The 25,217-nt window shown below is 30.2% G+C and overlaps 2 protein-coding genes across 3 annotated transcripts; one reads left to right on the top strand and one right to left on the bottom strand.

The window, feature by feature from the left end:
• Positions 1–13,041: 13,041 nt before the first annotated feature.
• Positions 13,042–23,920, top strand: LOC124424174 (ectopic P granules protein 5 homolog). 2 transcript variants are annotated; one of them, XM_046962854.1, is made up of 30 exons: positions 13,042–13,220; positions 13,461–13,715; positions 13,789–14,994; positions 15,062–15,466; positions 15,561–15,783; positions 15,859–16,031; positions 16,096–16,236; positions 16,310–16,470; positions 16,607–16,733; positions 16,825–17,369; positions 17,446–17,623; positions 17,876–17,899; positions 18,166–18,393; positions 18,538–18,701; positions 18,770–18,955; positions 19,039–19,162; positions 19,244–19,765; positions 19,836–19,978; positions 20,061–20,238; positions 20,306–20,503; positions 20,584–20,715; positions 20,807–21,043; positions 21,114–21,297; positions 21,369–21,928; positions 22,028–22,197; positions 22,293–22,498; positions 22,593–22,838; positions 22,920–23,139; positions 23,207–23,416; positions 23,545–23,920. In XM_046962854.1, the coding sequence occupies exons 1-30, from the start codon at positions 13,197–13,199 to the stop codon at positions 23,894–23,896; spliced, it is 7,722 nt and encodes a 2,573-aa protein (XP_046818810.1). In that variant the 5' UTR covers positions 13,042–13,196; the 3' UTR covers positions 23,897–23,920. The 2 variants fall into 2 exon arrangements, with proteins under 2 accessions (XP_046818810.1, XP_046818811.1); XM_046962855.1 differs by lacking the exon at positions 17,876–17,899.
• LOC124424176 (putative lipoyltransferase 2, mitochondrial) lies at positions 23,883–25,215 on the bottom strand. Its single transcript, XM_046962857.1, has one exon. The coding sequence runs from the start codon at positions 25,213–25,215 to the stop codon at positions 24,508–24,510; it is 708 nt and encodes a 235-aa protein (XP_046818813.1). The 3' UTR covers positions 23,883–24,507.
• Positions 25,216–25,217: the final 2 nt, after the last annotated feature.

Genomic DNA, 25,217 nt, shown 5'->3' with positions numbered 1-25,217 from the left:
TCGCGAGTTAGTTTTCTTTTGCACTCCGACTAGTGCACATCAATACTCTCTATTTCTAATCGGGAAAACTTATAAATCAATAATTTCGGTAATTTTTCAATTATTTAAACAATACTTAATGTACACGTAGTCCAATATAGTAATATTTAAACAATAGTTCATTCGTTTAAACATTAAAAAGACAGAAACGCGTGAGAAACTAAAAACAACTTTAAAATAAAATTCCAATACTTAAAAATTTGATCTCGCGGTTGTTGGCCTTGTGCATTATAAACATAAACGATCCTTCGATTAACTTTGACGATTCGCGAGTTAGTTTTCTTTTGCACTCCGACTAGTGCACATCAATACTCTCTATTTCTAATCGGGAAAACTTATAAATCAATAATTTCGGTAATTTTTCAATTATTTAAACAATTTTTCATGTATACATATTACAATATAGTAATATTTAAACAATAGTTCATTCGTTTAAACATTAAAATGACAGAAACGCGTGAGAAACTAAAAACAACTTTAAAATAAAATTCCAATACTTAAAAATTTGATCTCGCGGTTGTTGGCCTTGTGCATTATAAACATAAACGATCCTTCGATTAACTTTGACGATTCGCGAGTTAGTTTTCTTTTGCACTCCGACTAGTGCACATTAAAACTCTCTATTTCTAATCGGGAAAACTTATAAATCAATAATTTCGGTAATTTTTCAATTATTTAAACAATTTTTCACGTACACATATTACAATATAGTAATATTTAAACAATAGTTCATTCGTTTAAACATTAAAAGGACAGAAACGCGTGAGAAACTAAAAATAATTTTAAAATAAAATTCCAATACTTAAAAATTTGATCTCGCGGTTGTTGGCCTTGTGCATTATAAACATAAACGATCCTTCGATTAACTTTGACGATTCGCGAGTTAGTTTTCTTTTGCACTCCGACTAGTGCACATTAAAACTCTCTATTTCTAATCGGGAAAACTTATAAATCAATAATTTCGGTAATTTTTCAATTATTTAAACAATTTTTCACGTACACATATTACAATATAGTAATATTTAAACAATAGTTCATTCGTTTAAACATTAAAAGGACAGAAACGCGTGAGAAACTAAAAATAATTTTAAAATAAAATTCCAATACTTAAAAATTTGATCTCGCGGTTGTTGGCCTTGTGCATTATAAACATAAACGATCCTTCGATTAACTTTGACGATTCGCGAGTTAGTTTTCTTTTGCACTCCGACTAGTGCACATCAATACTCTCTATTTCTAATCGGGAAAACTTATAAATCAATAATTTCGGTAATTTTTCAATTATTTAAACAATACTTAATGTACACGTAGTCCAATATAGTAATATTTAAACAATAGTTCATTCGTTTAAACATTAAAAAGACAGAAACGCGTGAGAAACTAAAAACAACTTTAAAATAAAATTCCAATACTTAAAAATTTGATCTCGCGGTTGTTGGCCTTGTGCATTATAAACATAAACGATCCTTCGATTAACTTTGACGATTCGCGAGTTAGTTTTCTTTTGCACTCCGACTAGTGCACATCAATACTCTCTATTTCTAATCGGGAAAACTTATAAATCAATAATTTCGGTAATTTTTCAATTATTTAAACAATTTTTCATGTATACATATTACAATATAGTAATATTTAAACAATAGTTCATTCGTTTAAACATTAAAATGACAGAAATGCGTGAGAAACTAAAAACAACTTTAAAATAAAATTCCAATACTTAAAAATTTGATCTCGCGGTTGTTGGCCTTGTGCATTATAAACATAAACGATCCTTCGATTAACTTTGACGATTCGCGAGTTAGTTTTCTTTTGCACTCCGACTAGTGCACATCAATACTCTCTATTTCTAATCGGGAAAACTTATAAATCAATAATTTCGGTAATTTTTCAATTATTTAAACAATTTTTCACGTACACATATTACAATATAGTAATATTTAAACAATAGTTCATTCGTTTAAACATTAAAATGACAGAAACGCGTGAGAAATTAAAAATAATTTTAAAATAAAATTCCAATACTTAAAAATTTGATCTCGCGGTTGTTGGCCTTGTGCATTATAAACATAAACGATCCTTCGATTAACTTTGACGATTCGCGAGTTAGTTTTCTTTTGCACTCCGACTAGTGCACATCAATACTCTCTATTTCTAATCGGGAAAACTTATAAATCAATAATTTCGGTAATTTTTCAATTATTTAAACAATACTTAATGTACACGTAGTCCAATATAGTAATATTTAAACAATAGTTCATTCGTTTAAACATTAAAAAGACAGAAACGCGTGAGAAACTAAAAACAACTTTAAAATAAAATTCCAATACTTAAAAATTTGATCTCGCGGTTGTTGGCCTTGTGCATTATAAACATAAACGATCCTTCGATTAACTTTGACGATTCGCGAGTTAGTTTCTCTTTGCACTTCGACCAGTGCACATCAATACTCTCTATTTCTAATCGGGAAAACTTATAAATCAATAATTTCGGTAATTTTTCAATTATTTAAACAATACTTAATGTACACGTAGTCCAATATAGTAATATTTAAACAATAGTTCATTCGTTTAAACATTAAAAGGACAGAAACGCGTGAGAAACTAAAAATAATTTTAAAATAAAATTCCAATACTAAAAAATTTGATCTCGCGGTTGTTGGCCTTGTGCATTATAAACATAAACGATCCTTCGATTAACTTTGACGATTCGCGAGTTAGTTTTCTTTTGCACTCCGACTAGTGCACATCAATACTCTCTATTTCTAATCGGGAAAACTTATAAATCAATAATTTCGGTAATTTTTCAATTATTTAAACAATACTTAATGTACACGTAGTCCAATATAGTAATATTTAAACAATAGTTCATTCGTTTAAACATTAAAAGGACAGAAACGCGTGAGAAACTAAAAACAACTTTAAAATAAAATTCCAATACTTAAAAATTTGATCTCGCGGTTGTTGGCCTTGTGCATTATAAACATAAACGGTCCTTCGATTAACTTTGACGATTCACGAGTTAGTTTCTCTTTGCACTTCGACCAGTGCACATCAATACTCTCTATTTCTAATCGGGAAAACTTATAAATCAATACTTTCGGGAATTTTTCAATTAATTAAACAATATTTAATGTACATGGAGTAAAATATAGTAATATTTAAACAATAGTTCATTCGTTTAAACATTAAAAAGACAGAAACGCGTGAGAAACTAAAAACAACTTTAAAATAAAATTCCAATACTTAAAAATTTGATCTCGCGGTTGTTGGCCTTGTGCATTATAAACATAAACGGTCCTTCGATTAACTTTGACGATTCACGAGTTAGTTTCTCTTTGCACTTCGACCAGTGCACATCAATACTCTCTATTTCTAATCGGGAAAACTTATAAATCAATACTTTCGGGAATTTTTCAATTAATTAAACAATATTTAATGTACATGGAGTAAAATATAGTAATATTTAAACAATAGTTCATTCGTTTAAACATTAAAAAGACAGAAACGCGTGAGAAATTAAAAACAACTTTAAAATAAAATTCCAATACTTAAAAATTTGATCTCGCGGTTGTTGGCCTTGTGCATTATAAACATAAACGGTCCTTCGATTAACTTTGACGATTCACGAGTTAGTTTCTCTTTGCACTTCGACCAGTGCACATCAATACTCTCTATTTCTAATCGGGAAAACTTATAAATCAATACTTTCGGGAATTTTTCAATTAATTAAACAATATTTAATGTACATGGAGTAAAATATAGTAATATTTAAACAATAGTTCATTCGTTTAAACATTAAAAAGACAGAAACGCGTGAGAAATTAAAAATAATTTTAAAATAAAATTCCAATACTTAAAAATTTGATCTCGCGGTTGTTGGCCTTGTGCATTATAAACATAAACGATCCTTCGATTAACTTTGACGATTCGCGAGTTAGTTTTCTTTTGCACTCCGACTAGTGCACATCAATACTCTCTATTTCTAATCGGGAAAACTTATAAATCAATACTTTCGGGAATTTTTCAATTATTTAAACAATACTTAATGTACACATATTACAATATAGTAATATTTAAACAATAGTTCATTCGTTTAAACATTAAAATGACAGAAACGCGTGAGAAACTAATAATAATTTTAAAATAAAATTCCAAAACTTAAAAATTTATCTGATACGGAGCATAATAAAGCAATATTTAAACAATAGTATATCTGTTTAAACATTATAAATAAAGTAATGCGCGAGAATCTCAAAATAATTTTAATATAAAGTACTAATACTTCAAAATTTTAATCTCGGCTGAAATAAGAATATCGCGAAGTAGAAGCAGTGTTTGTTCGTTCGCGATTTTAGCAACAAGTGGAATTGTATCGATTGCGTGCAATGCAATCATTAGAGTCAGTGTTTGTTTGCGAACCGTTTTTCTTTTTTGACAGTCGCACAAACTGTATTTATAAATGACAGTAGAGTTTCGGGAAGTAAATTCAGTGACCGTCCGTTAAAAAATATTTATCGCGTAATTGTGTCAATGCATCATTGAAAAGGATTTGATCAACTTCGATGACGACCTACGTAATTAACAATTTCGACTTAACCCGCGGACGAGTGTTTTGGAGCCAACGCAGAACTTCTTATGTGGTGAGTGAATTTTTAAGTCCCTCCAATCACTCAATCATGTCGAGGACGAAAGGTCCGAATTGGCACGAGTGATTGGTTGTAATTAATTAGTAGAAGAGCATTGAGTGACCACGAGTAAATTTTTTCGGAGATTTACTCGTGAATGGTTTTTTATTTTTTGATTTATTTATTAGATCAGGATAGGTTCTTCTTGTTCAAACGCGTTTATAATTATTTCAAATTTTGAATATATACTGATAAATTTTAATCCCTATAAATTTTTAATATTTTTAAATATTTTGCTCGCGCGGAAATATCAAAGAATCGTTATTCATGAGTTTTAATAAAGAATGAACAAGAAGATATTCGCGATGGATAGTCTCTTGATTACAAACGATACCATGCATGATTTCTTTATAATAATTAAAACTATTGTTTGTAAGAAAAGAGCGTTCAAGGAATTTCTTTATATTTTTAAATAATAACGAATTAAATATTTAATCAATTTGAATTGATAAAAGAAAAGTCTCGATAGAGTCATTGCTTTTGAAAGAAAAAAGTCGAGTAGAATAATTGCTAAAAACAAAGAGACTTATAGAATCATAGTCCGTAGGCCTAGATGATAAATTAATTAATTTTTAGCTCAGGATTTTCAGCGATTAATATATTAATTTCAGCGATTAATTTCAATTTTTTACGTTTAGCCAATAGATATCTTTCGAAAATGTAATAATCAATTTCTGTTTTAATAATAATTAATATTTTTCAGATAAATTAGGGTTGTGTAAGGATTTTATCTTTCATATCTTAGAATTTGGAATCAAATTTTGTCGTTACAGTTTTAGAGTGATAATCAATTAGGTTGAAGCACGAAACAAAGAAGAGTTTATATATCGAAGAGGCCCCCACAACATGTGGCTCAAGAGGGCATCTATTAGGCTATTGAGTTATTTTCGAAGGTTCACTAGAAACTTTCGAGAATGACTCTTAGTCGTACTTTAATTTTACCATGTTGTCACTCAAATTGCTCTTATGGTGATGGGTGTAGGGGTGTAGATTTAAAAAACTGAGACGAAGTAACATTCCGTAAATAATATTCCCACATTGCCACGTTTACGCGAATAAGATTATTTCATATTTTATGCATTTTTAATATTAAACTTGAGACATAAATTTTACACATTTTCTCTTTTTTAAAATTCAATTGAATTTATAATTCTAGTTTAATAAAATCAAATTTTACGTTAATTTAAAATTTTACGATTGATAAATTTTGCACATTTTCTCTTTTTTAAAGTTCAGTTAAATTCATAATTTTATTTTAATAAAATCGAGTTCTATTTTAAAATCATATATCTATGAAATGCCAAAGTAATATAATATTTCTTTCAGAGAAAATAATATTTCTTTATTTCAGAATTCAGCATATTCCATTTTTTTTTTTTTAATTAATCTTTTATTTTCCTTAAGTTTAATTAGGTTAAATTTAGAATTTTGACGTACGTGTAATTAATATACATATATACATATTCTTTTTTCTTTCCTTATTTCTTTTCAGCTAGTTCCACATCGTGGGATCATGAACACGAAAAGGAATAATTAACAAAGAAGATTATCTTAACATTTAAACAATATACGATACACGTAAAGTATAATTAATTTTAATATTTAAACAATAGGATATTCTTAACAACGTTATAAAGATCATATACATGTACTAACACATATTATCGACTAATAGATATTAGCCGGACCGGAAAGTAATGTCGTTTCTGCACATGTCGATATTTGATTGTGATTAAAAATAAAAACTTTTTAAAAATTTAATTCGTTTGAATTTAATTGAAGAAAGCAACATTATTTTCCGGTCCAACTAATATAATAATATTTCTTTCAGCGAAAATAATATTTCTTTATTTCACGGTTCAGCATATTTCATTTTTTTTTTTTTTTTTTTTTTTAATTAATCTTTTATATTCCTTAAGTTTAATTAGGTTAAATTTAGAATTTTGACGTACGTGTAATTAATATACATATATACATATTCTTTTTTCTTTCCTTATTTCTTTTCAGCTAGTTTCACATCGTGTGATCATGAATACGTGAAGGAATAATTAATAAAGAAAATTATCTTAATATTTAAACAACAGAATATTCTTAACAACGTTATAAAGATCATATACATGTACTACTATATACTATTGATTAATAGATATACTATCGATTTAAAATTGAAACGCAAAGAAAATTCTCTTCACTGTCATCACAATTTATTCTAATTTACTCTCATTAATTATTCTTTATATATCTCGGTTGGGACCCATGGGATTGGCCCATGGGTGAGGTCCTCTGTGCGGGTTGTTTTCTCAGCATTATGTAGAACTGCTTCTATTCTCTTATCTATCTGTAGCTCTCTTTTTTAAGTCATATTTTTCTTGTTTTTATTTTCTATGTCATTATTACACTCTTATTAATTATGATTTATAATTTCGGGTGGGACCCATGGGAGGGGGCCATGGGTGAGGGCCTTTGTGCGGGTTGCTGTCTCAGCATCATGTAGAGCTGCTTCTATTCTTTTATCTTTCTGCAGCTCTCTTTTTTAAGTCATATTTTTCTTATTTTTATTTTCTATGTCATTATTACACTCTTATTAATTATGATTTATAATCTCGGGTGGGACCCATGGGATGGGGCCATGGGTGAGGGCTTCTGTGCGGGTTACTGTCTCAGCATTGTATAGAACTGCATTTCTTTTTTTCTCTTTTCTATTTTATATTTTTCTTTTTTAATTATGTTTTCAGTTATGTTATTAATATTTCTTTTCATTATGTCTTTTCAGATTTTTATTATGTTATTTCTTTTTAATTATGTTCTTATGGTTTTAATTATGTTTTTAATATATTCTTATTAATTATGATTTACAGGTTTTAGGTAGGAACCATTAGATGAAGCGGACTGTTGTTTCAGCAGCATGCAGAGCTCTTTCACTCTCCAGCACTCTTGTCTATTTATATGTATTTATTTTCTATTTTATATATTTTTTTTCTCTCTTTTATTCATCTTTTTTTTTTCTTTTTCAGGGATGATCGAATAACCATGCAGCGATATTCAATATGTCTTTTCTATTCTTTTTCTAATTTTTTCCTTATTTTCTTCTTTTCCAGTATAGATCATCAAGGGATAGGTTCACCTCTGGTCGAATGAGTCATCGTAGCATGGCAAGATTCATCATCGATTTTTACGCGCGAATACGGGAAGGATAGGAAGAACACTGGCTCTTGTGTCGGCGTGCACAAGCGTGGGTGTTCTCGGGCGCGATTAAACTTCGTTTGATTGCTCGTATCGAAAACGCGAATTTAGAGTAAAGTCACCGTTTTTCTAAAACTCACGTGAATGTACGCGGGCGCGACTTAAAAGTCCTACCGGGGACTTCGTTGATATTTGCTCGAATATTCGATTAGATTACCTCGCGAACGCGTTTTTTAGATTAGAGTCACCGTTCTCCGAACACTTGCGTGGGTGTCCGGGCGCGATTAAAGTCCTATCATGGACTTCGTTTTAGTGTTGAAATTCGGGGTGCGCGAACGGTTTACCTTGTAGTGCTGTACATAGTTGGCTGATGTTATGATAATCCTCATATTTGGTAGCGGGGCGGAAATCCCGACAAATATCATGGAAAGTCTAAATACCGGTTAACATATGTCACTTTGGATTTCAACTTAGAGTCACCGTTATTCTAACACTCACGTGAGTGTTCGCGTGCGCGATTAAAAGTCCTACCGGGGACTTCGTTATGTTTGCTCGAATATTCGATTAGTTTATTTAGAGTAGAGTCACCGTTTTTCGAACACTTGCGTGGGTGTCCGGGCGCGATTAAAAGTCCTATCATGGACTTCGTTTTAGTGTTGAAATTCGAGGTGTGCTTCGGATTTTAACTTAGAGTCACCGTTTTTCTAACACTCACGTAAGTGTTCGCTTGCGCGATTGAAAGTCCTACCGGGGACTTCGTTTTATTTCTTCAACATTTCGATTAGATTACTTCGCGAATTTGGATAGAACAGTAGAATCTACGTAATTATAACACACGTGAGTGTCGCGAACGCGATTAATGCGCTTTGATTGTTCGAAAATCGGAAGCACGTATTCAGATGTGCGTAATAATCCATTATGCCTGAGGCGAGGGTGTTGAACGGTAAAGCTCTCTGTAAGTGGGGTCCCTGTAGCTGAGGCTATATACCTCCTGTTAGCTAAGTCGCCCTAAATATCCGAAGCGGAAGGCATAAGGGATCGGTATCGCGGAACGCGGATTTTAGAGTAAAGTAGAGTCACCGTTAGCTCGTGGGTCTCCACATGCAGCAACTTCCACGTAGTGAGACCTGGGTCGTTAATACTTGCAAAGACTAATTGTAAATTTTTAAATGCAAGAATTACCGAGCGAATGGCTGCATATTGTATTACTTTTCAATAATTTTTTTAATCTAATTCTAACTAAACATTAACATATTTTCATTTTATATAGCTAATAATACTTCGAAAGGAGAATTATAACAGAATATATTGTACAATAATTTCTTACAGAAACGACAAGGAAATTTATCTATCACACTTTATGTCAGCTGTCATTTCTACTTATTCTTATTTACTCTCACTAATTATCCTTTATATATCTCGGGTGGGACCCACGGGTGGGGCCTGTGGGCGAGGGCTTCTGTGCGGGTTGCTGTCTCAGCATCATATAGAACTGTTTCTCTTGTCTTATATTTTTGGGGCTCTCTATTCTTCTCTTTCTGGGGCTCTCTTTCCTTTCTCCGGCTCTCGTTTCTATCTCATATTTTTCATTTTTAATTATGTTTTCAATTATGTTATAAATATGTTATTTCCTTTTAATTATGTATTCTTAATATTTATTTATGTTGTTTCTTTCTAATTATATATTTAATTATGTGTTTAATTATGTTTTTGATCATGTTTTTGATTATGTTTCTAATTATGTTTTTAATCTATTTTTATTAATTATATTTTATAAGCCTTAGGTAGTGCCCATGGGATTGTGCATGCTGCGTCTCTTTTTGTTTCTTTTTCTAGGTCTCTAATCTATTTATATATATTTATTTTTTATTTGTATTTTATATATGTACATATATATTATTTTGTTTTATATATTTTTTTGTTCTTTTATTTCTTCTTTATCTTTTTTTTTTACAGTATAGGTCATCGAGGGATAGGTTCATCAGCCGCTGGGTGATTCGTCGCATGGCAGGATTCATCATCGATTTTTACGCGCGAATACGGGAAGGATAGGAAGAACACTTGCGCGCGTGTCGGCGGGCACAGGCGTGGGTGTTCTCGGGCGCGATTATATTACGTTTGATTGTTCGAATCGAAAACGCGAAATGTAGAGTAGAATTATCGTTTTTCTAACACTCGCGTGGGTGTTCGGGCGCGATTAAAGGTCCTACCGTGGACTTCGTTTGATTTCTTTAAAATCTCGATGGGGGTACTTCGCGAATTTCGGCTTAACAGTAGAATCTACGTAATTATAACACACACGTGAGCGTCGCGACGCGATTAGTATTTCTAAGGAGTGCGCTTTGATTGTTCGACATTCGGAAAGCACGAATTCAAATGTGCTTAATAATCCGTTATGTCTGAAGCGGACGGTGCAAATGGTGGAGCTATCTGTAAGAGGTGTGTAGTAGCTAAGCTACGCATACCCTGTTAGTTAAGAAGCCAGTGCATTGAAGCGGAAAGGTATCCCGGATCGGTATCGCGGAACGCGGATTTTAGAGTAGAGTCACCGTCAGTCCGTGGGTCTCCATATGCAGCAACCTCCACGTGGTGAGACCTGGGTCGTTAATACTTGCAAATTCAAATTATAAATCTTATAATACAAGTATTATCGAGCGAATGGCTGCGTATTGTATTACTTTCCCATAATTTTTTAAATCTAATTCCAACTAAACATTAACATATTTCCATCTTATATAGCTAATAATACTTCGAAAGAAGAAATATAACAGAAATCTATTGTACAATAATTTCTCGGAGAAACGAAAAAGAAATTTTTCTATCTCTCTTTTATGTCCGCTGTCATTTCTATTTATTCTTATTTACTCTCATTAATTATCCTTTATATATCTCGGGTGAGACACATGGGATGGGTCTATGGGATGGACCCATGGGTGAGGGGCTCTTTGCGGGTTGCTGTCTTAGCATCGCGTGGGTGTTTAGGCGCGATTAAAGGTCCTACCGTATACTTCATTTTATTTGTCAAAATTTCGAATACATGACTTCGCGAATTTGGATTTAGAAATAGAATCAACGTTATTATAATACACACGTGAGTGTTGTGAACGCGATTAGTAGTCCTAAGGAGTGTGTTTTGATTGGTCGAAATTCAGAAGCACGAATCCGGATGTGCTTTATAATCCATAATATCTGAAGCAGAAAGGGCGGTAGGTGGAGCTATCTATAAGAGAAGTCTAATACAATCTCCTGTTAGTCAAGAAGCCTGCCGCACCGAAGGGGAAAGGTACCGCGGATCGGTATCGCGGAACTTGTAAAGTAGATTCACCGTTAGCCCGTTGGTCTCTACATGCAGCAACTTCCACGTAGTGAGACCTGGGTCGGTAATACTTGCAAAGTCTAATTGTAAATCTTTTATCGCAAGTACTACCGAGCGAATGACTGTATATTTCAATGTTTAGGTCGTCCGGAAAATTCATACCGATTTTCGGTAGGTGGCATAAGGACATATATATATCAGAATAATATGCGGACATATTCCAAAAAGCGGTACTTCAGATATATTTGGAAAAAAGTTTGGTTACGATAAGTTAACTTCTGTCTGCTTTATACGCTTTTAAATATGGAAGCAAACAAAGTCCATTATAAGCATTTAATGCTTTTCATTTCCCGGAAAAGTAAAAGTGCCACACAAGCGGCAAATAAGATATGTGCTGTTTATGGCGAAAATGCTGTTGCTGAAAGAACTATGCGGAAGTAGTTTGCTAGGTTTAAAGATGATAATTTCAATCTTGAAGATCAAGAATGCCCGGATAGGCCCTCCACGACAGATGAAGATCAAATTAAAATACTGTTCGAGAATAACCCATGCTATACGACTTATAGATTAGCAGAAATATTAAAAATATTAAAATCCACCATCTATAAGCACTTCGTGAAACTTGGCTACATAAACCGTTTAGATGCATGGATTCCCCACAATTTTTCGAAGAAAAATCTAATTGATCGCATTTCCATTTGTGTTTCACTTTATAAACGCAACGAGAAGACACCATTTTTAAAGCAAGTAGTGACGGGGGATGAAAAATAGACCATTTATAATAATGTTGAATGAAAAAACGGACTTGGAGGAAACGGAATGAACCAAGAAAGCCATGCTCTGTCTAAAGAGATTGGAAAGGAATCCTGCATTATAAATTTTTACCAAACAATGAGACGATAAATTCGGAAAAATATTGTTCCCAATTAGACAAAGACAGCAATTGAACAAAAATGTTCAGAAATAGTGAATCGGAAAGGCATTCTTTTATCAGAACAATGCGCAGCTTCATGTGTATTTGACAACTCGATAAAAATTGTTGGAGCTCAGTTGAGATGTTCTACTTTATCCACTATATTCACTAAATCTCGCGCCTTCAAATTTCCATATATTTTGATCATTACAAAATTCCCGTAATGGAAAAAACATCAACTCTTTAGTCGAGATAAAAAATCATATAGAAAAGTTTTTCGACGAAAAATCTGAAAGGGTCTGGAAGAATGGAATTTTCAAGTTGCCTAAAAGATGGAGAAAGTTTGTGGAAAAGAATGGCACCTATATAATTTAATAAATATATATCAAAATTTAAATATGCTGCATTTCAATTTTCCTTTAAAATCGGCACGAACTTTCCGGACAACCCAATATTTTAATTAAATACTTTATTCTAATTTTGATTAAATACGTTACATTGCCAGTAATACTTATACAGACAAATAGATGTGGTATTCAAAGATAATTTTTTTAAATTCACAAATTTATATATTATTTGTAATACGTGTAATTTATATTTATTATTTTTTATATTTTTATCGTGAAAAAAATGCATACCGTCATCGTATTTAGCACGGATCACTGTGAGACGCAAGCTACCATTAAAAAAAGATAATACATATTAGAGACTGAAAAGAATAATTTCACAGTTTACTAAATTACTTACTCTAACTTACACGAAATTAATAATTATTTACATGTTAAATAAAAATTACCAGCACAAGCTTATACACTGATCCAACAGCATGGCGGTGACAGTGTTTCCCGCTTGTATTCGTAGTTCATATTTTGTCCATATTTATCGCTTTAGTCGTACACACTTCGAACAAAAGGTAATGTCTTAATCATGGCGAGTACAAAAGACATAACAGTGCACAAATGTAATTCTTTATAAGTGTTTTTCTATAATTCAAAAAATTATACAAGTTCAATAGAATATTAAATTGATCATCCTATTATCCATTATAATCAATATTAATCATGGAAAAACAAAAAAGTCGCCAGGTAACCTTACTTTTTGTACATACTTTCCATCTATTTATTTTAAAGACATTATAACTTGTTGAGCTTGTGTGGTTTCTTATATATAATATACAATTTACTTCTTGTATTTGATTAAAATGAGTTTTTTCAAAAATTATATAACTATATATTAAAAATTTTGCATAGTTACATAAATGTAAATTTACTTTGGTTAGAAACTATTGATAACTCTATTATGGTAAATGATCATTGTATATTTAGAAGAAAAAGAAAGACAAAATGATACCGCCCAGTCTGGAACAACAAATTCCGGATGCTCCAACTTTAGAAGAATTTGAGTGTCTTTTTGGAGAATCTCCTACTAATTATCCTAAGGGTGAATGTGTTGAAAATATGGAAAGTGAGTTACACTCTGCTGCTATTGATACAGAAATTTATGAAAAGGAAGCTGCTGAAAAAGCTGCTGAAAAAGCTGCTTATGAAATGGAATGTAATTTGTCTATTGAAACTACCGAGGTATATATTTTTACCCTTAGTTAATATGATGTTTATATACATAAAAATACGACAGTTGATATTTTACTAATAGATATGTTCAGAGCCATGTATTTCCCATGACGAAGTTGATGGTAAACATCTTGCAACCCCAATGCAGCATAAAGATCCTTTAGAAGGAAAAGTAGAAGAAGTCAGAATAATAGTTTCAGAAATTCGTTTGATAGATGTTCTTCCAACAGCTCCTGCTGCTGAAAATCAAGAAGTAACACCAACATCAGAAGAAACAACATCTTTATTTAATACTAATTCAAATAAAGTTTTAATCAAAGAAGAGCAGATAAAAAATGAATCAGAAGTATCTACAGATAAAACAAATGCAGTACATACTATCACTAATGATATTAAACCATTTACAGAAAGTCAGTTAGCATCTCTTTACAATAATCAAGAATTATCATTAGTTGATGCCTTTATTACAGAATTTACAGAGATTCAATTGAGAAGTCATGCAATTAAGCAACAACATAAACTCTATGAACTCCTTATGAACTATCTTCGTGTTAGAAATCATTTGATAGTCAATTCGCATGAATTAGAAAGATTAAAAGAAAATTGTAGAGAAACACAAAAACAATTATGGTGTCTAGATAAAGCTTCTATAACAGAAACTGGAGAGTGTCAAGATGGAAACCCTGTTAGTGCAATTCACGAATATTCTATTGCTCATTTTAATCAACAAGCACTACTTAGCTTGTCACGAAATTTATCAGCAATCAAAGATATATTATACAATATCCAAGCATTATACTGTTATGAAGCAGAAGTATTAAGATTGCAAATTGATCATTATATCCAAAGAGTTTGTATTTTTTGTAAAGAATTTACAAATTTACCACCAGATGCACCGGTAAATTTAATGCCAGTACAAACACCATCACAAACAATACCACAGTTGGTTGAACTTAGAATGTGTATTACAATATTATTTACCTTTCAAAGAAAAATTTTAAAAGATGGAAAGTTTGTTACCGATGTCAGAGATTGGCTTTCAAAATTAATAGCAGTTCTTTTAAGGGTAGCAACTTGGCAAGATCATTTATTTTTATTAAATCATGTATTAAGATGTCCTGGAGGTGTTATGAATTGGGCACGTAGTTATATTCAGATTCCATTGCCACCAACAAATGTAATCGAAGTATCTACATCCCCATTAAATGATCCATATCTTGATCATATGATAGCTACATTAGCCGTTATTTTACTTCCAATTAAAGATCGTGACAAGTTTCTAGAACAGGTGTGTATGATAATGATATTGTGGTAAATTTTAATTTAATGCTTAAAAGAATATTATTTATAATTAGGTACAAATATCACTGCAAGATACAGCAAGTAGCCCAGGTGATACAATCTGGGTTATGTTAGATGAAGAAGGTGAAGAAGATGAAGATATTGCTAACTTTGGTGCAAATTTATTCGAAAGTGATCTTATTTCTCTTTTGCATCAAATTCCGTTCAATAAATTATTTGAACAGATCCTTTTTATACAATATCAAGATGATAAATATTATCAAAATAAGAATTTAATTACTGATCACCATATGATACGAATATTTGCTTTTTCTACTATTATTGTTAAGCTTCTAAATAAAGGTTTGAAAACATATGATTCTCCACGATATAGACAATTAGCTAAAAGACTAAGTGCATTAATCAGAGATATAGTTCAATATGTCACCGATCAGTGGGAAGTATTTGATAAGAGTCAAGTAAGGAAATATTTTTATACTTCATTTATACACAGTGATAATATATTTATTTTTTATGTTATAATGTTTCTACATTTTCTTTTTTATTAAATAGGTGACAGACGCATCAGTGTTATTGAAGTTACAAACTGAATATGATAGCTTTTTATTAAAAGCAACTCTCTCTATATTTTCTTCTCGACGATTAGGAGCATGGCAATATCTAGCATCTATTCCATATCATATTGTATCATTAACTACATTATGGCAAATATTTTATACTTTACATACTGACTCTACATCAGCAGATCTATGTATGTCTACTGTGACTATAACAGGTTAATATTTTTTATTTTTTTATTAAGAAAACAATAATTAAATATATTTAAATATTTCATACACTTATTTTGTAGAATGGGAAACAGAATTAAATTATTCTAATCTTCGAAAACAATTTGAAGAAAAATTAAGCAATATGCCAGGAGATGAATCATATTTTTTATTGACAACATTTGCAAACATGGCTATGGCAAGATCTTTTACAGATTATGATTTTGTAAGAGCTGCTACAATTGATTTATTTCAAGTAAGTAATTGTTAAGATTGTCTATGTATGTTCTTTTCTTTCCTAACAATATATCATATTACAGATAGGATTTCTTAGTGAAAAAACACAAGAATCTTGTTCAAAAGATGCCAGATCACTACTATCTAATTTAACAAATAAGCATCCTACACTTCTCTCAAACATAATACTAAAATTGCGGGATAATTTCGGTTCAGTTGGAAAGGTATATATTTAATTAAAATATAGAAAATGTATATCTCTTTAATTAAACATTATTTTTCTTGAAATAATTTTAGTTAAGCCTATATTTGTTCACTGAATTAAAAATGGATAAATGGATCCCACAAGAACAAGATTTTCAAGTTCTTTCATTTTGGTTACATCAACATTCATTAGCATCAACTGAAAGTCACTTAGCTCGTTTAGTTCTTACTCATCTCAATTGGGGACTCGAAGGGTTAGTAATATTAATACATATATATATATATATATATATATATATATATATATATATATATATATATATATATATATATAATATATTTATATATACTTTTGTAATTAGTTACTGAACATTGTGAATATTTTTGTAGAAATAATTTATATCTTCCTATTGGAATACATCATCGCGTGGCACTTTTAATTGTCGAGCTTGTTATGAAATATGTGCCAGATTCTCCTACACAGACTGCTTCTTTACTAGCAGAAGGAGTTAAACAGGTATAATTTTCAACAAGAATTTAATTTTTACTATTGTATATAAAGGATATAATTCACTGTAATTATTAAAATATTTTTTGTTAATTAAAAGGTATCATCCATTGTCAGACCTCAAAATAGTGAACAAGCATTCAGTTTATGGGCATGGGAAATGCTATCACGTTTGAGATTACATCAACTTGATCAATCTGATGCACTTTCTCAACATGCAATATCAAACCCTACGGTAGCATTTTCTTATTTACCAGATATGGATTCTGATCCATCTTTGGAAATTTTGAATACAGGAGTAAGAGAAAAGCAACCAATTGCATGTTATGTGTCAGTAATTATGACATTGTGGGGCCATTCTATACCCTTAATTTGTTCTAAAGGGTTCAACCAATTACAAACATTACAGTGCTATTATAAATATGAACAAGTGTTGATAGCTTTGCACCACATTGTGCCATTATTTGTTGATTGCCCTGATTCATTATTCAAAAATGATAAATTTATAAGTCTTGTTATTACATTAATTACGGCTGATAGAACATATATGAAAATGGCCAAGAATCTCATTGCACCTGAATTTCCTGGACCATTACTGAAACAATTTTCCAGTATGATAGATTCCCATTTATACAAGTATAAAAGGTATGAAAGATGATTTTTTTTTACACCTTTTGTTTTAGTTTTATTAATATATTACATAAATCTTTTCCTTTTATAGATATTGCTTACATAGTCCTGCGAAGTTAATGTATTTGTGGTTAAATGTGCTTATACTTGTACCAGATTGGAATAAAGACCAAAATGTTTTACATTTAATGGATACAATAATTCGGGCAGTATTTTTTCATTTAGATACGAGATCAATTATGGAAAGCATGTTTCAAAGTTTATATTCAGTAAGAAAATTATTATTCATATTACATATAGTAATTATACCGAGATTCCAATATTGTATTAGATTTTTAGGAAATCGTTAGTTTTATTATATTATTTTTTTTTCTTTTTATTATTATTATTTTCTGTATTCTTTTATTTTATTGAATATTATTCTGTTTTTTAACAATTCAAAATAATATTGATATCTTGGTATAGAGTAGTAAACATAATAATATTTTTGTAATCATAATTAGAAAAATCATTGCTATTAGCTTGCATTAAAAGGAAACAATGAGGTATGATTTATTTTTGTTTTCATCTATAATAGGATTTATGCCAAGATTTACATTAAATTTATTAATGTGCAGTGTGTGTGTGTGTGTATGTACGTGTGTACGCGCGCACACACATACGTACACACACACGAAATTATTTCAGTTTATTAAATTTAATATAACAATGTGCAATATTTAATATTCAGAATTTGAGCAAATTATTTTTTGATCTTTTCTTTTTTTCTTTTTTCTTTTTTTCTTTTCTTTTCTTTTTTTTTATTTTTTAGAATATAGCAACAAATCGAAATCCAGGATCATTGGGCTCTTTTTTAAGTTGGGCAACTGGTTCTACTAATTCCTTAAGCCTTTTGGGTGGATCGACACAATCAATATGGGTTGCATATCAAGTTTTATTAACTGAACAGTATGAAAGAGAAATAAAAACAGGATTATGGCGTGAAATTCTAAAAGAATTGTCATTACAAGCTAAAATATCATTAGACACTGCACTGAAGGTATTATTATTAAATAGTATTGATTATATCAGATAATATCCACTTTGCAATTAATATATGTATACACACACACGCGCGCGCGCGCGCGCGCGTATACACATATATACATATGAATGTAAATATTTTTATAAAAAAAATTTTTAGCGAGCCTGTGCTACAGTAAAGATGCAAGCTTTTAATGTTAATGGATTAGCTATATATCGTTGGTCACAACAAGCACTTAATACTCCAATTGAACATCCTATTCTTTCTCTTCTGTGGCAAAACTTCTTCACTCTATTTTTAGCAAGAGTTCCTTCAACTCCTGGGTATATATTATTACATCACAGTTATCAGTTTTCAGAATAAATATTTAAAGATACACTTTTTTTTATAGAGGTACTGATCAAGGTGGAGTGGGTGAAAAATTTTTTGAAGGGATGATTAATTTAAATTATTTAAAGAAACTAAAAAAACGATTACATGAAATAACTGAATATTTTCAACTGAAAGGAGAAAAAGGTATTGATAATGGAAAACCAATTACAGATCAAAGAAGAATATTTTATTTTAACTCTGCTAAGTAAGTACTCAATAATAAAAAATTATAATTTTAATATCATGTTTCCTTTTTTTATTTATATCTTGTTTATTTTTTCATTTCAGATTTTATAAGACTTTAAATTTATGGTTAGAAGAACCAAGATTACAAGAATCAGGTCTTTACATTCCAGCTTTACCACCGCAATACATGTCGCAAAAACTAATAGTACTCATGCAGGGTGATCAAGTAATTTTAATTAAATATTTTATTTCTGTTGAAAATACATTTTTTATCAGTTACATTTCAACGATGTTAACATTATTACAGAATCCATGGTTTGAGTATGTGGATTATTGGTCAGCTCAACAAAGTCAATTAGAAGCTGTACAGGAGTGGGAACAGATTTGTTTCCGGGACTTGGATAATCAGTATCAGAAATCAACTTTTGTACCACCTATTTTATTAGAAATTGCCGATCCATTGGAAAGAATTTTTAAAAGATTGGATACATATGAACATCCAGTTTCACCGCCGTTATTAAGTTCAAACAATAACCTTTTCACTTCTGTATCCAGAGAAAATTTATATGCTCCAGAAACAGTTGTAACATTAATTAAACCACATCTTAAAATAATTTTAGATTATGCACAAACTTATAATTTGTTGGTTTCTGAACATACAGCTATTGATTGTAGTTTTTTGGAATTAATACCTACACTTTATCGAGAAATTGAAAATTATGTAACATTACATGCCCTATGTGATCCTGCACCAGTACATCAAAAACGTGCTAGGTCAGGTGTACCACCGATTGTTCACTGTGCTGGTGCCGCAGTGATTAGAATTAAGGTAAAAATTGTGAAATATTACAAATTATAAAACTATAATTTTTATTATTGGATAATATTTAAATATGTAGGTTTCTGAGGCTCATGTTAGTGATGGTGTTGATCATATGATATCACAAAACAGAGCAGAATATGAAAATTTATTAGTAAAAGCAAGTCAACCACCACCTAGTAAAATTACTCAGGGTTGTGTTTTTATGGATCATTTAATTACGTGAGTATATTTTTGACAAACTACGCAAGATATATATTGTATATTTGTATATAAAATTATTTTAATAATATTGATTTTACAGTATGCTTGAACACGAATTAGGTGTGAGTCGAATTAACGAAAATACTGCAGTATTACAAAAAGTTCAAAAAAGTGGAGTGCAGTTATTTTATCATTTGGTGGAATTTTATACAGAAGAAGCAGCATTGTGTCCACCAACTAAGCAACTTATTACAACCTGTTTAGAAAAACTTGGTCAGGTACAAATCATAGCAAATATAAAATAAAATCGTTTTAGTTATTGGTCTAATGATAAATATTTTTTAGTTATTTATTAGTGGAGAAGAAAGTCAAGGGCCACAATTGCTAAAAACAATTATGCAAAGACCAAATCTTGGTGGATTGCTTGGTCCCCATTTTACTCCTGTTGCTGGTGGTGCATCAACATTTTTACAAATGTATCAAACAGTTGTTGAATTGTCTACTGGGATGAATGTTGATTTATGTTTTGTATTACTTTCTAAGGTATATAAGATCGATAAAAAATATGATTATATTTATATACATTATTTTATATAATTCTTGTATTTTTGCTTTTGCTATAGTTTGACGTTGCGAGTTGGCTAAATTACAGAAGACCAAGATTAAGCGAACGATCAACCTTTATAGATTTAATTTCTAGAGCTTTATCTAACATTGGACTTAATCCGGAAGAAGAAAAACTGATATTACATGAGGTAATTCTCTCTAGATATAAAAAAAAATATTATGAAATTACATAGAATATATTTCATGTTACAACATTAGTATATTTATTTTTTAAATTAGTTATTTCGCAATCATTTGCGACTTATTCTTCTACATGAATTTCCTGAACACTATGGTGAAGTTCTTAGTACCATATTAAAGGGCAGTGAAAGTCAAACTTTGTCCTTAGATGTTTGGCGTGATTTATTAGGTACTTTAAGTGGAAAATCGAAAAGTGCAGTTGCAATACATTTGTCAAAAATTAGAGATGAAATACGTCATTATGCAACAGAGCAAAGACTTCTTTCTCGACAGGAGGTAAATAATTTTTTTTTTACATTTATACAAATTATTAAAAAAAAAAATTGATGCTCTTTTTTTATTTTAGATGCATGACACTGCAGTCTTACTTAGTAGACATTTTATGAAAGAACGTTTGCAATATGGTCTTTATGGATTATATCCAAAATATAGAGTCTATAATGATCCATTAACAGTATTTTTGGGTATGGTAGGACATGCTCTTGTTGTATTAACACTTCAATCTGATAGAGGTTCTTTGGCAGATCAATGTAAGAATTGAATAAAAATTGTAAGTTTTATTTATTTTAAAATTAAATTGAATTAATTATTTTCTTTCCAGTATGTGAAAAAATATGGCCTGCTTTAAGTGAAATGTATGCACCTTGGATTACGCCTTATTGGACTAGAAACTTAAGAGAACCAACTGCAGCATGGATCCAACAACTTACAGATGATAGATCAGTTCTACTGCCATGGATTATTACAGATGGACCATATGCAAATAGAATTGTATCAATGTTTGTGGAATGTATTAGATTTATTATTGACACAATGCCAGCATCTAATAAGATATTATCTTTTGTCTGGCATTTCTATGTTACTAATTTTGCTCATCCTTCAATCAAAGATCACATATTGAATGTGATACATGGTAACTTTTTATCGCTCCCATGGGATCGATTTTGTCCTAGTATTGGTGATGTTGAACTCATGATTAAAGTAGTCGATCAGTATTTACCAGATAGTCATCTATTTCTTGGAAGTGTATTTACATGTATCAATTGGTCATCATGGATAAATGAGTCATTAACAACTTTCCCTTTGGCAATCGTTGCTAGAATGCACATGTGTTTATTAAATTTAATTGTAAAATTATCAAATGAACCAAATGTAAGACAGGTAATTATCTATCAAATGAATTTTATAAATATAAACATACAGAATATAAAAGAATTTTATATGTAATATCATTTCTAATAAATTTCATATTTATTGTAGAATGAAAGAGCAATACAGCTCATTACACAAGCAGTAACATTTTCATGGCATTTAGTTGATGCAGCTTCTTATGATCAAGTAATTAATTGGCATGTAATGAGTTGCGATCCTAGAGTTATTCTTTCTCTAGACTGTGAGCAAATTCATCCTATAGATATAGCTTTAAATAAGTAAGTATTATATTTTAATATAAATATGTTAAATTTTAAGAAAATAATTTATATTGATTATATTTTATTTATTTTCTAATCGAATTATATGACAGTTTATTAAAGGTAGTTGCAGCTTATGATCCCAGTGTAGCATATTATCACCCAACTACATTAAAAAAAAGACAGATATATGTACGCTCTTCAGTGAAATTATTAATTAATTGCACAACTAGATATAAATCACTTTTATCTACAAATTCTAAAGCTTTTACAAGTACGTTATCTCATATGTTAGATGAAATGGAAGCTGTTATTGATAGTAAGTTTAAATAACAATGTAATTTTCTTTTTTTCTTACACATTTATAATTTATCTTACAAAGGAATATTTAAACATAAACGTCTATTCATTAGCTGTTTCAGAAGCACAACAAATTCCAGAAGCAGGTTTATTAGTAACTGAATTTCTTCATTCTATAAACCAAAGTGGACCATTAGTTGATTATCTTCGAACTAGTTGGACAACTTGGTTATTGCAAAGATCTGCCAGTAGTCCAGTACTTATGGGTGTACTTAAGGTTATAGGTATAGTGATAGCCAGTTCGTCTACATTAGGAGAACTTATGGAAGCTGCTTTGGAAGCTTATTTTAAATACACTGGTAATTAAATAATAATTAAAATAAATATTTCATGAATATATATGTTTTAACATAAAGAAACACGAATGTTATATTTTTCAGTGATTTCTGAAGATGATAGGCCAACATGGGCTGCAGTTTTAACAATTTTACAACCTGTGGTACCACGACAACCTCCTTTGGAATCAATATTAGTTTCAGAAGGAAGACTTTTAGCTCTCTATTCTGTGTTGTTAAAAAGACTTCCTTCATGTAGAGATATTAGAGAAGAAGGTATGCTTCTTATCAATTTAGTGGACTGGATTACTGCTATCAAGACTACGTAAGTTAAAAATTTAAATTTTATATATATATATATATATATAAAATTCAATATGATTATTTTTCAGGGATATAATAGAAGAAAAATTACCATTATTATGGGCAAAAGCATGTGAATTAGCATACAGGCAATGTCAATACAGTGAAAATACTGTAATAGCTGCTAGAGCTCTAAAAGGGCTAGCACGTGCATTGCTTGCAATGGCTGATGATGCTGGACAAGGATGGGGTATTTTAGGAGCTATTGGGCTCAGAAAAGGTTCTCAGCTTTCTATTAGGTACATTTATTTCATAAATTTTATTAATAATTTATATTTCGTTGAATGGAGATTAATATTTACAGATGTTTTTTATAAAAAAAATATTTAATTCATTAATATATTAATTTACAATTTTTGTTATACAGGTGTAAGTTTTTAAGTCGTGCAATTGGCGTATATTGTTTAGCACAACTTCCAGAATCGAAATGTGAACATCAAATAGTAAGATTTACTTCTCATTCCCCTGGCGTGGCACCATCAAGATCACCTGATCCAGATACTGCAGAAATTCGACCTAGTGTAGAGGCCATAAAAGCTATGCAAAATCTAGAAGGTCTTTTAGTTAACAAGCAATATATAGAACTTAAAAATGACGTAGAACGATCGATCAGATTAATTAGAGATTCTGCTAATTCACTACATAATGCTGTAGTTGTAATAGGTGCATTGACAGGAGAGTTGTATCATCAAAGGTATCTTCATGTTTTAACAGAATAATACAATATATTTGTTCTTGCACAATTTACCAATTCTTGCTTAAAATTCTAAATGTTTTTTCTTATATTGATATTTTGCACATACATACATGACATAATGAGGCTTGAATAATCTAGTCAAGTATTTTACCAATTGAACATATCTTGTGTTACTATTAGTAATTAATTAAAAATATTAATTTAAAATATTAATTTAAAATATTTGTTATATTTAAAAATTTACAACAAATTTTGAATAATATTGTTGTTATTGTGCAGGGCTGCATCTATTGTATAAGAATTGTTAATATATCAACGTTTATGATTAACATACATTATAGTGTATGATCTTGAAATATTTGTTATTTCAATATTCATTTCTATTAAATCATCATGACTAATATAGTAATGCATATTTAATAAGTGATTAAATTTGTTTATAATATATCATGATTGATAAGATATTTACTTTTAAATGCAAATTTCTTGTAAATTTCATAAAAAATGTAATTTATTAAATATTGTAAATATATTGTGTTTTTAAGATAAAAAGAAATTTAAATACAATTTTTTATTTATACTTGATCAATTAGGCATTATATGAGAACAATTTTTGATGTATTTTTTTGTAAATTATATACAATTTTTTATATTTCGAAGTAATTCTGATGCTTCATTAGTTGGATATTGAACTAAAGAACATTGAAACATTTCTTGAAATACATTTTGAAATGTAGGTAATACATCTTCGATTGTTATATTTATATTAAGTTCTTTGCTAATGCTAGTAACTCCTTTACCTTCGATGCCACACGGTACAATATGATCAAACCATGTTAAATCAGTATTACAATTTAAAGCTAAACCATGTGTAGTAATGTAGCGACTACCATGAATACCAATCGCACAAATTTTCTTATCATTAACCCAAACTCCTGTATCTGGAGAAGTTGTTCCTAATATATCAAATTCAGCACACAGGCGTATAATCATTTGTTCTATCTGACAAACATACCACTTAATGCTAGGTTTAAATTGTTTTAAATTTAAAATAGGATATGCTACTAATTGTCCTGGTCCATGAAACGTTATAAGACCACCTCTATCTGTTTTAAAAAATTCTGCACCAAGATTTCTTAACTTCTTTTCATCTTCTTCTGTATAGTTTTTATTCCGAATTCCTATAGTGTATACTGGATCATGTTCAACAAGTAATAATGTATTACACGTTTCATTATTTAGTTGCTTAAAATGTAAATCGGAAAGTATTTTTTGAAGTTTTACACTAGGACCATATCTCAATTTTCCTAATCGTAATACTTTAACAATATTAGTTTGCATTA

This window comes from Vespa crabro, chromosome 5, assembly GCF_910589235.1.
Source record: "Vespa crabro chromosome 5, iyVesCrab1.2, whole genome shotgun sequence".
NCBI classification, from domain to species: Eukaryota; Metazoa; Arthropoda; class Insecta; order Hymenoptera; family Vespidae; genus Vespa; species Vespa crabro.
The sequence above is the reverse complement of the archived record's forward strand: the minus strand, read 5'-3'. Positions and strand labels throughout refer to the sequence as shown.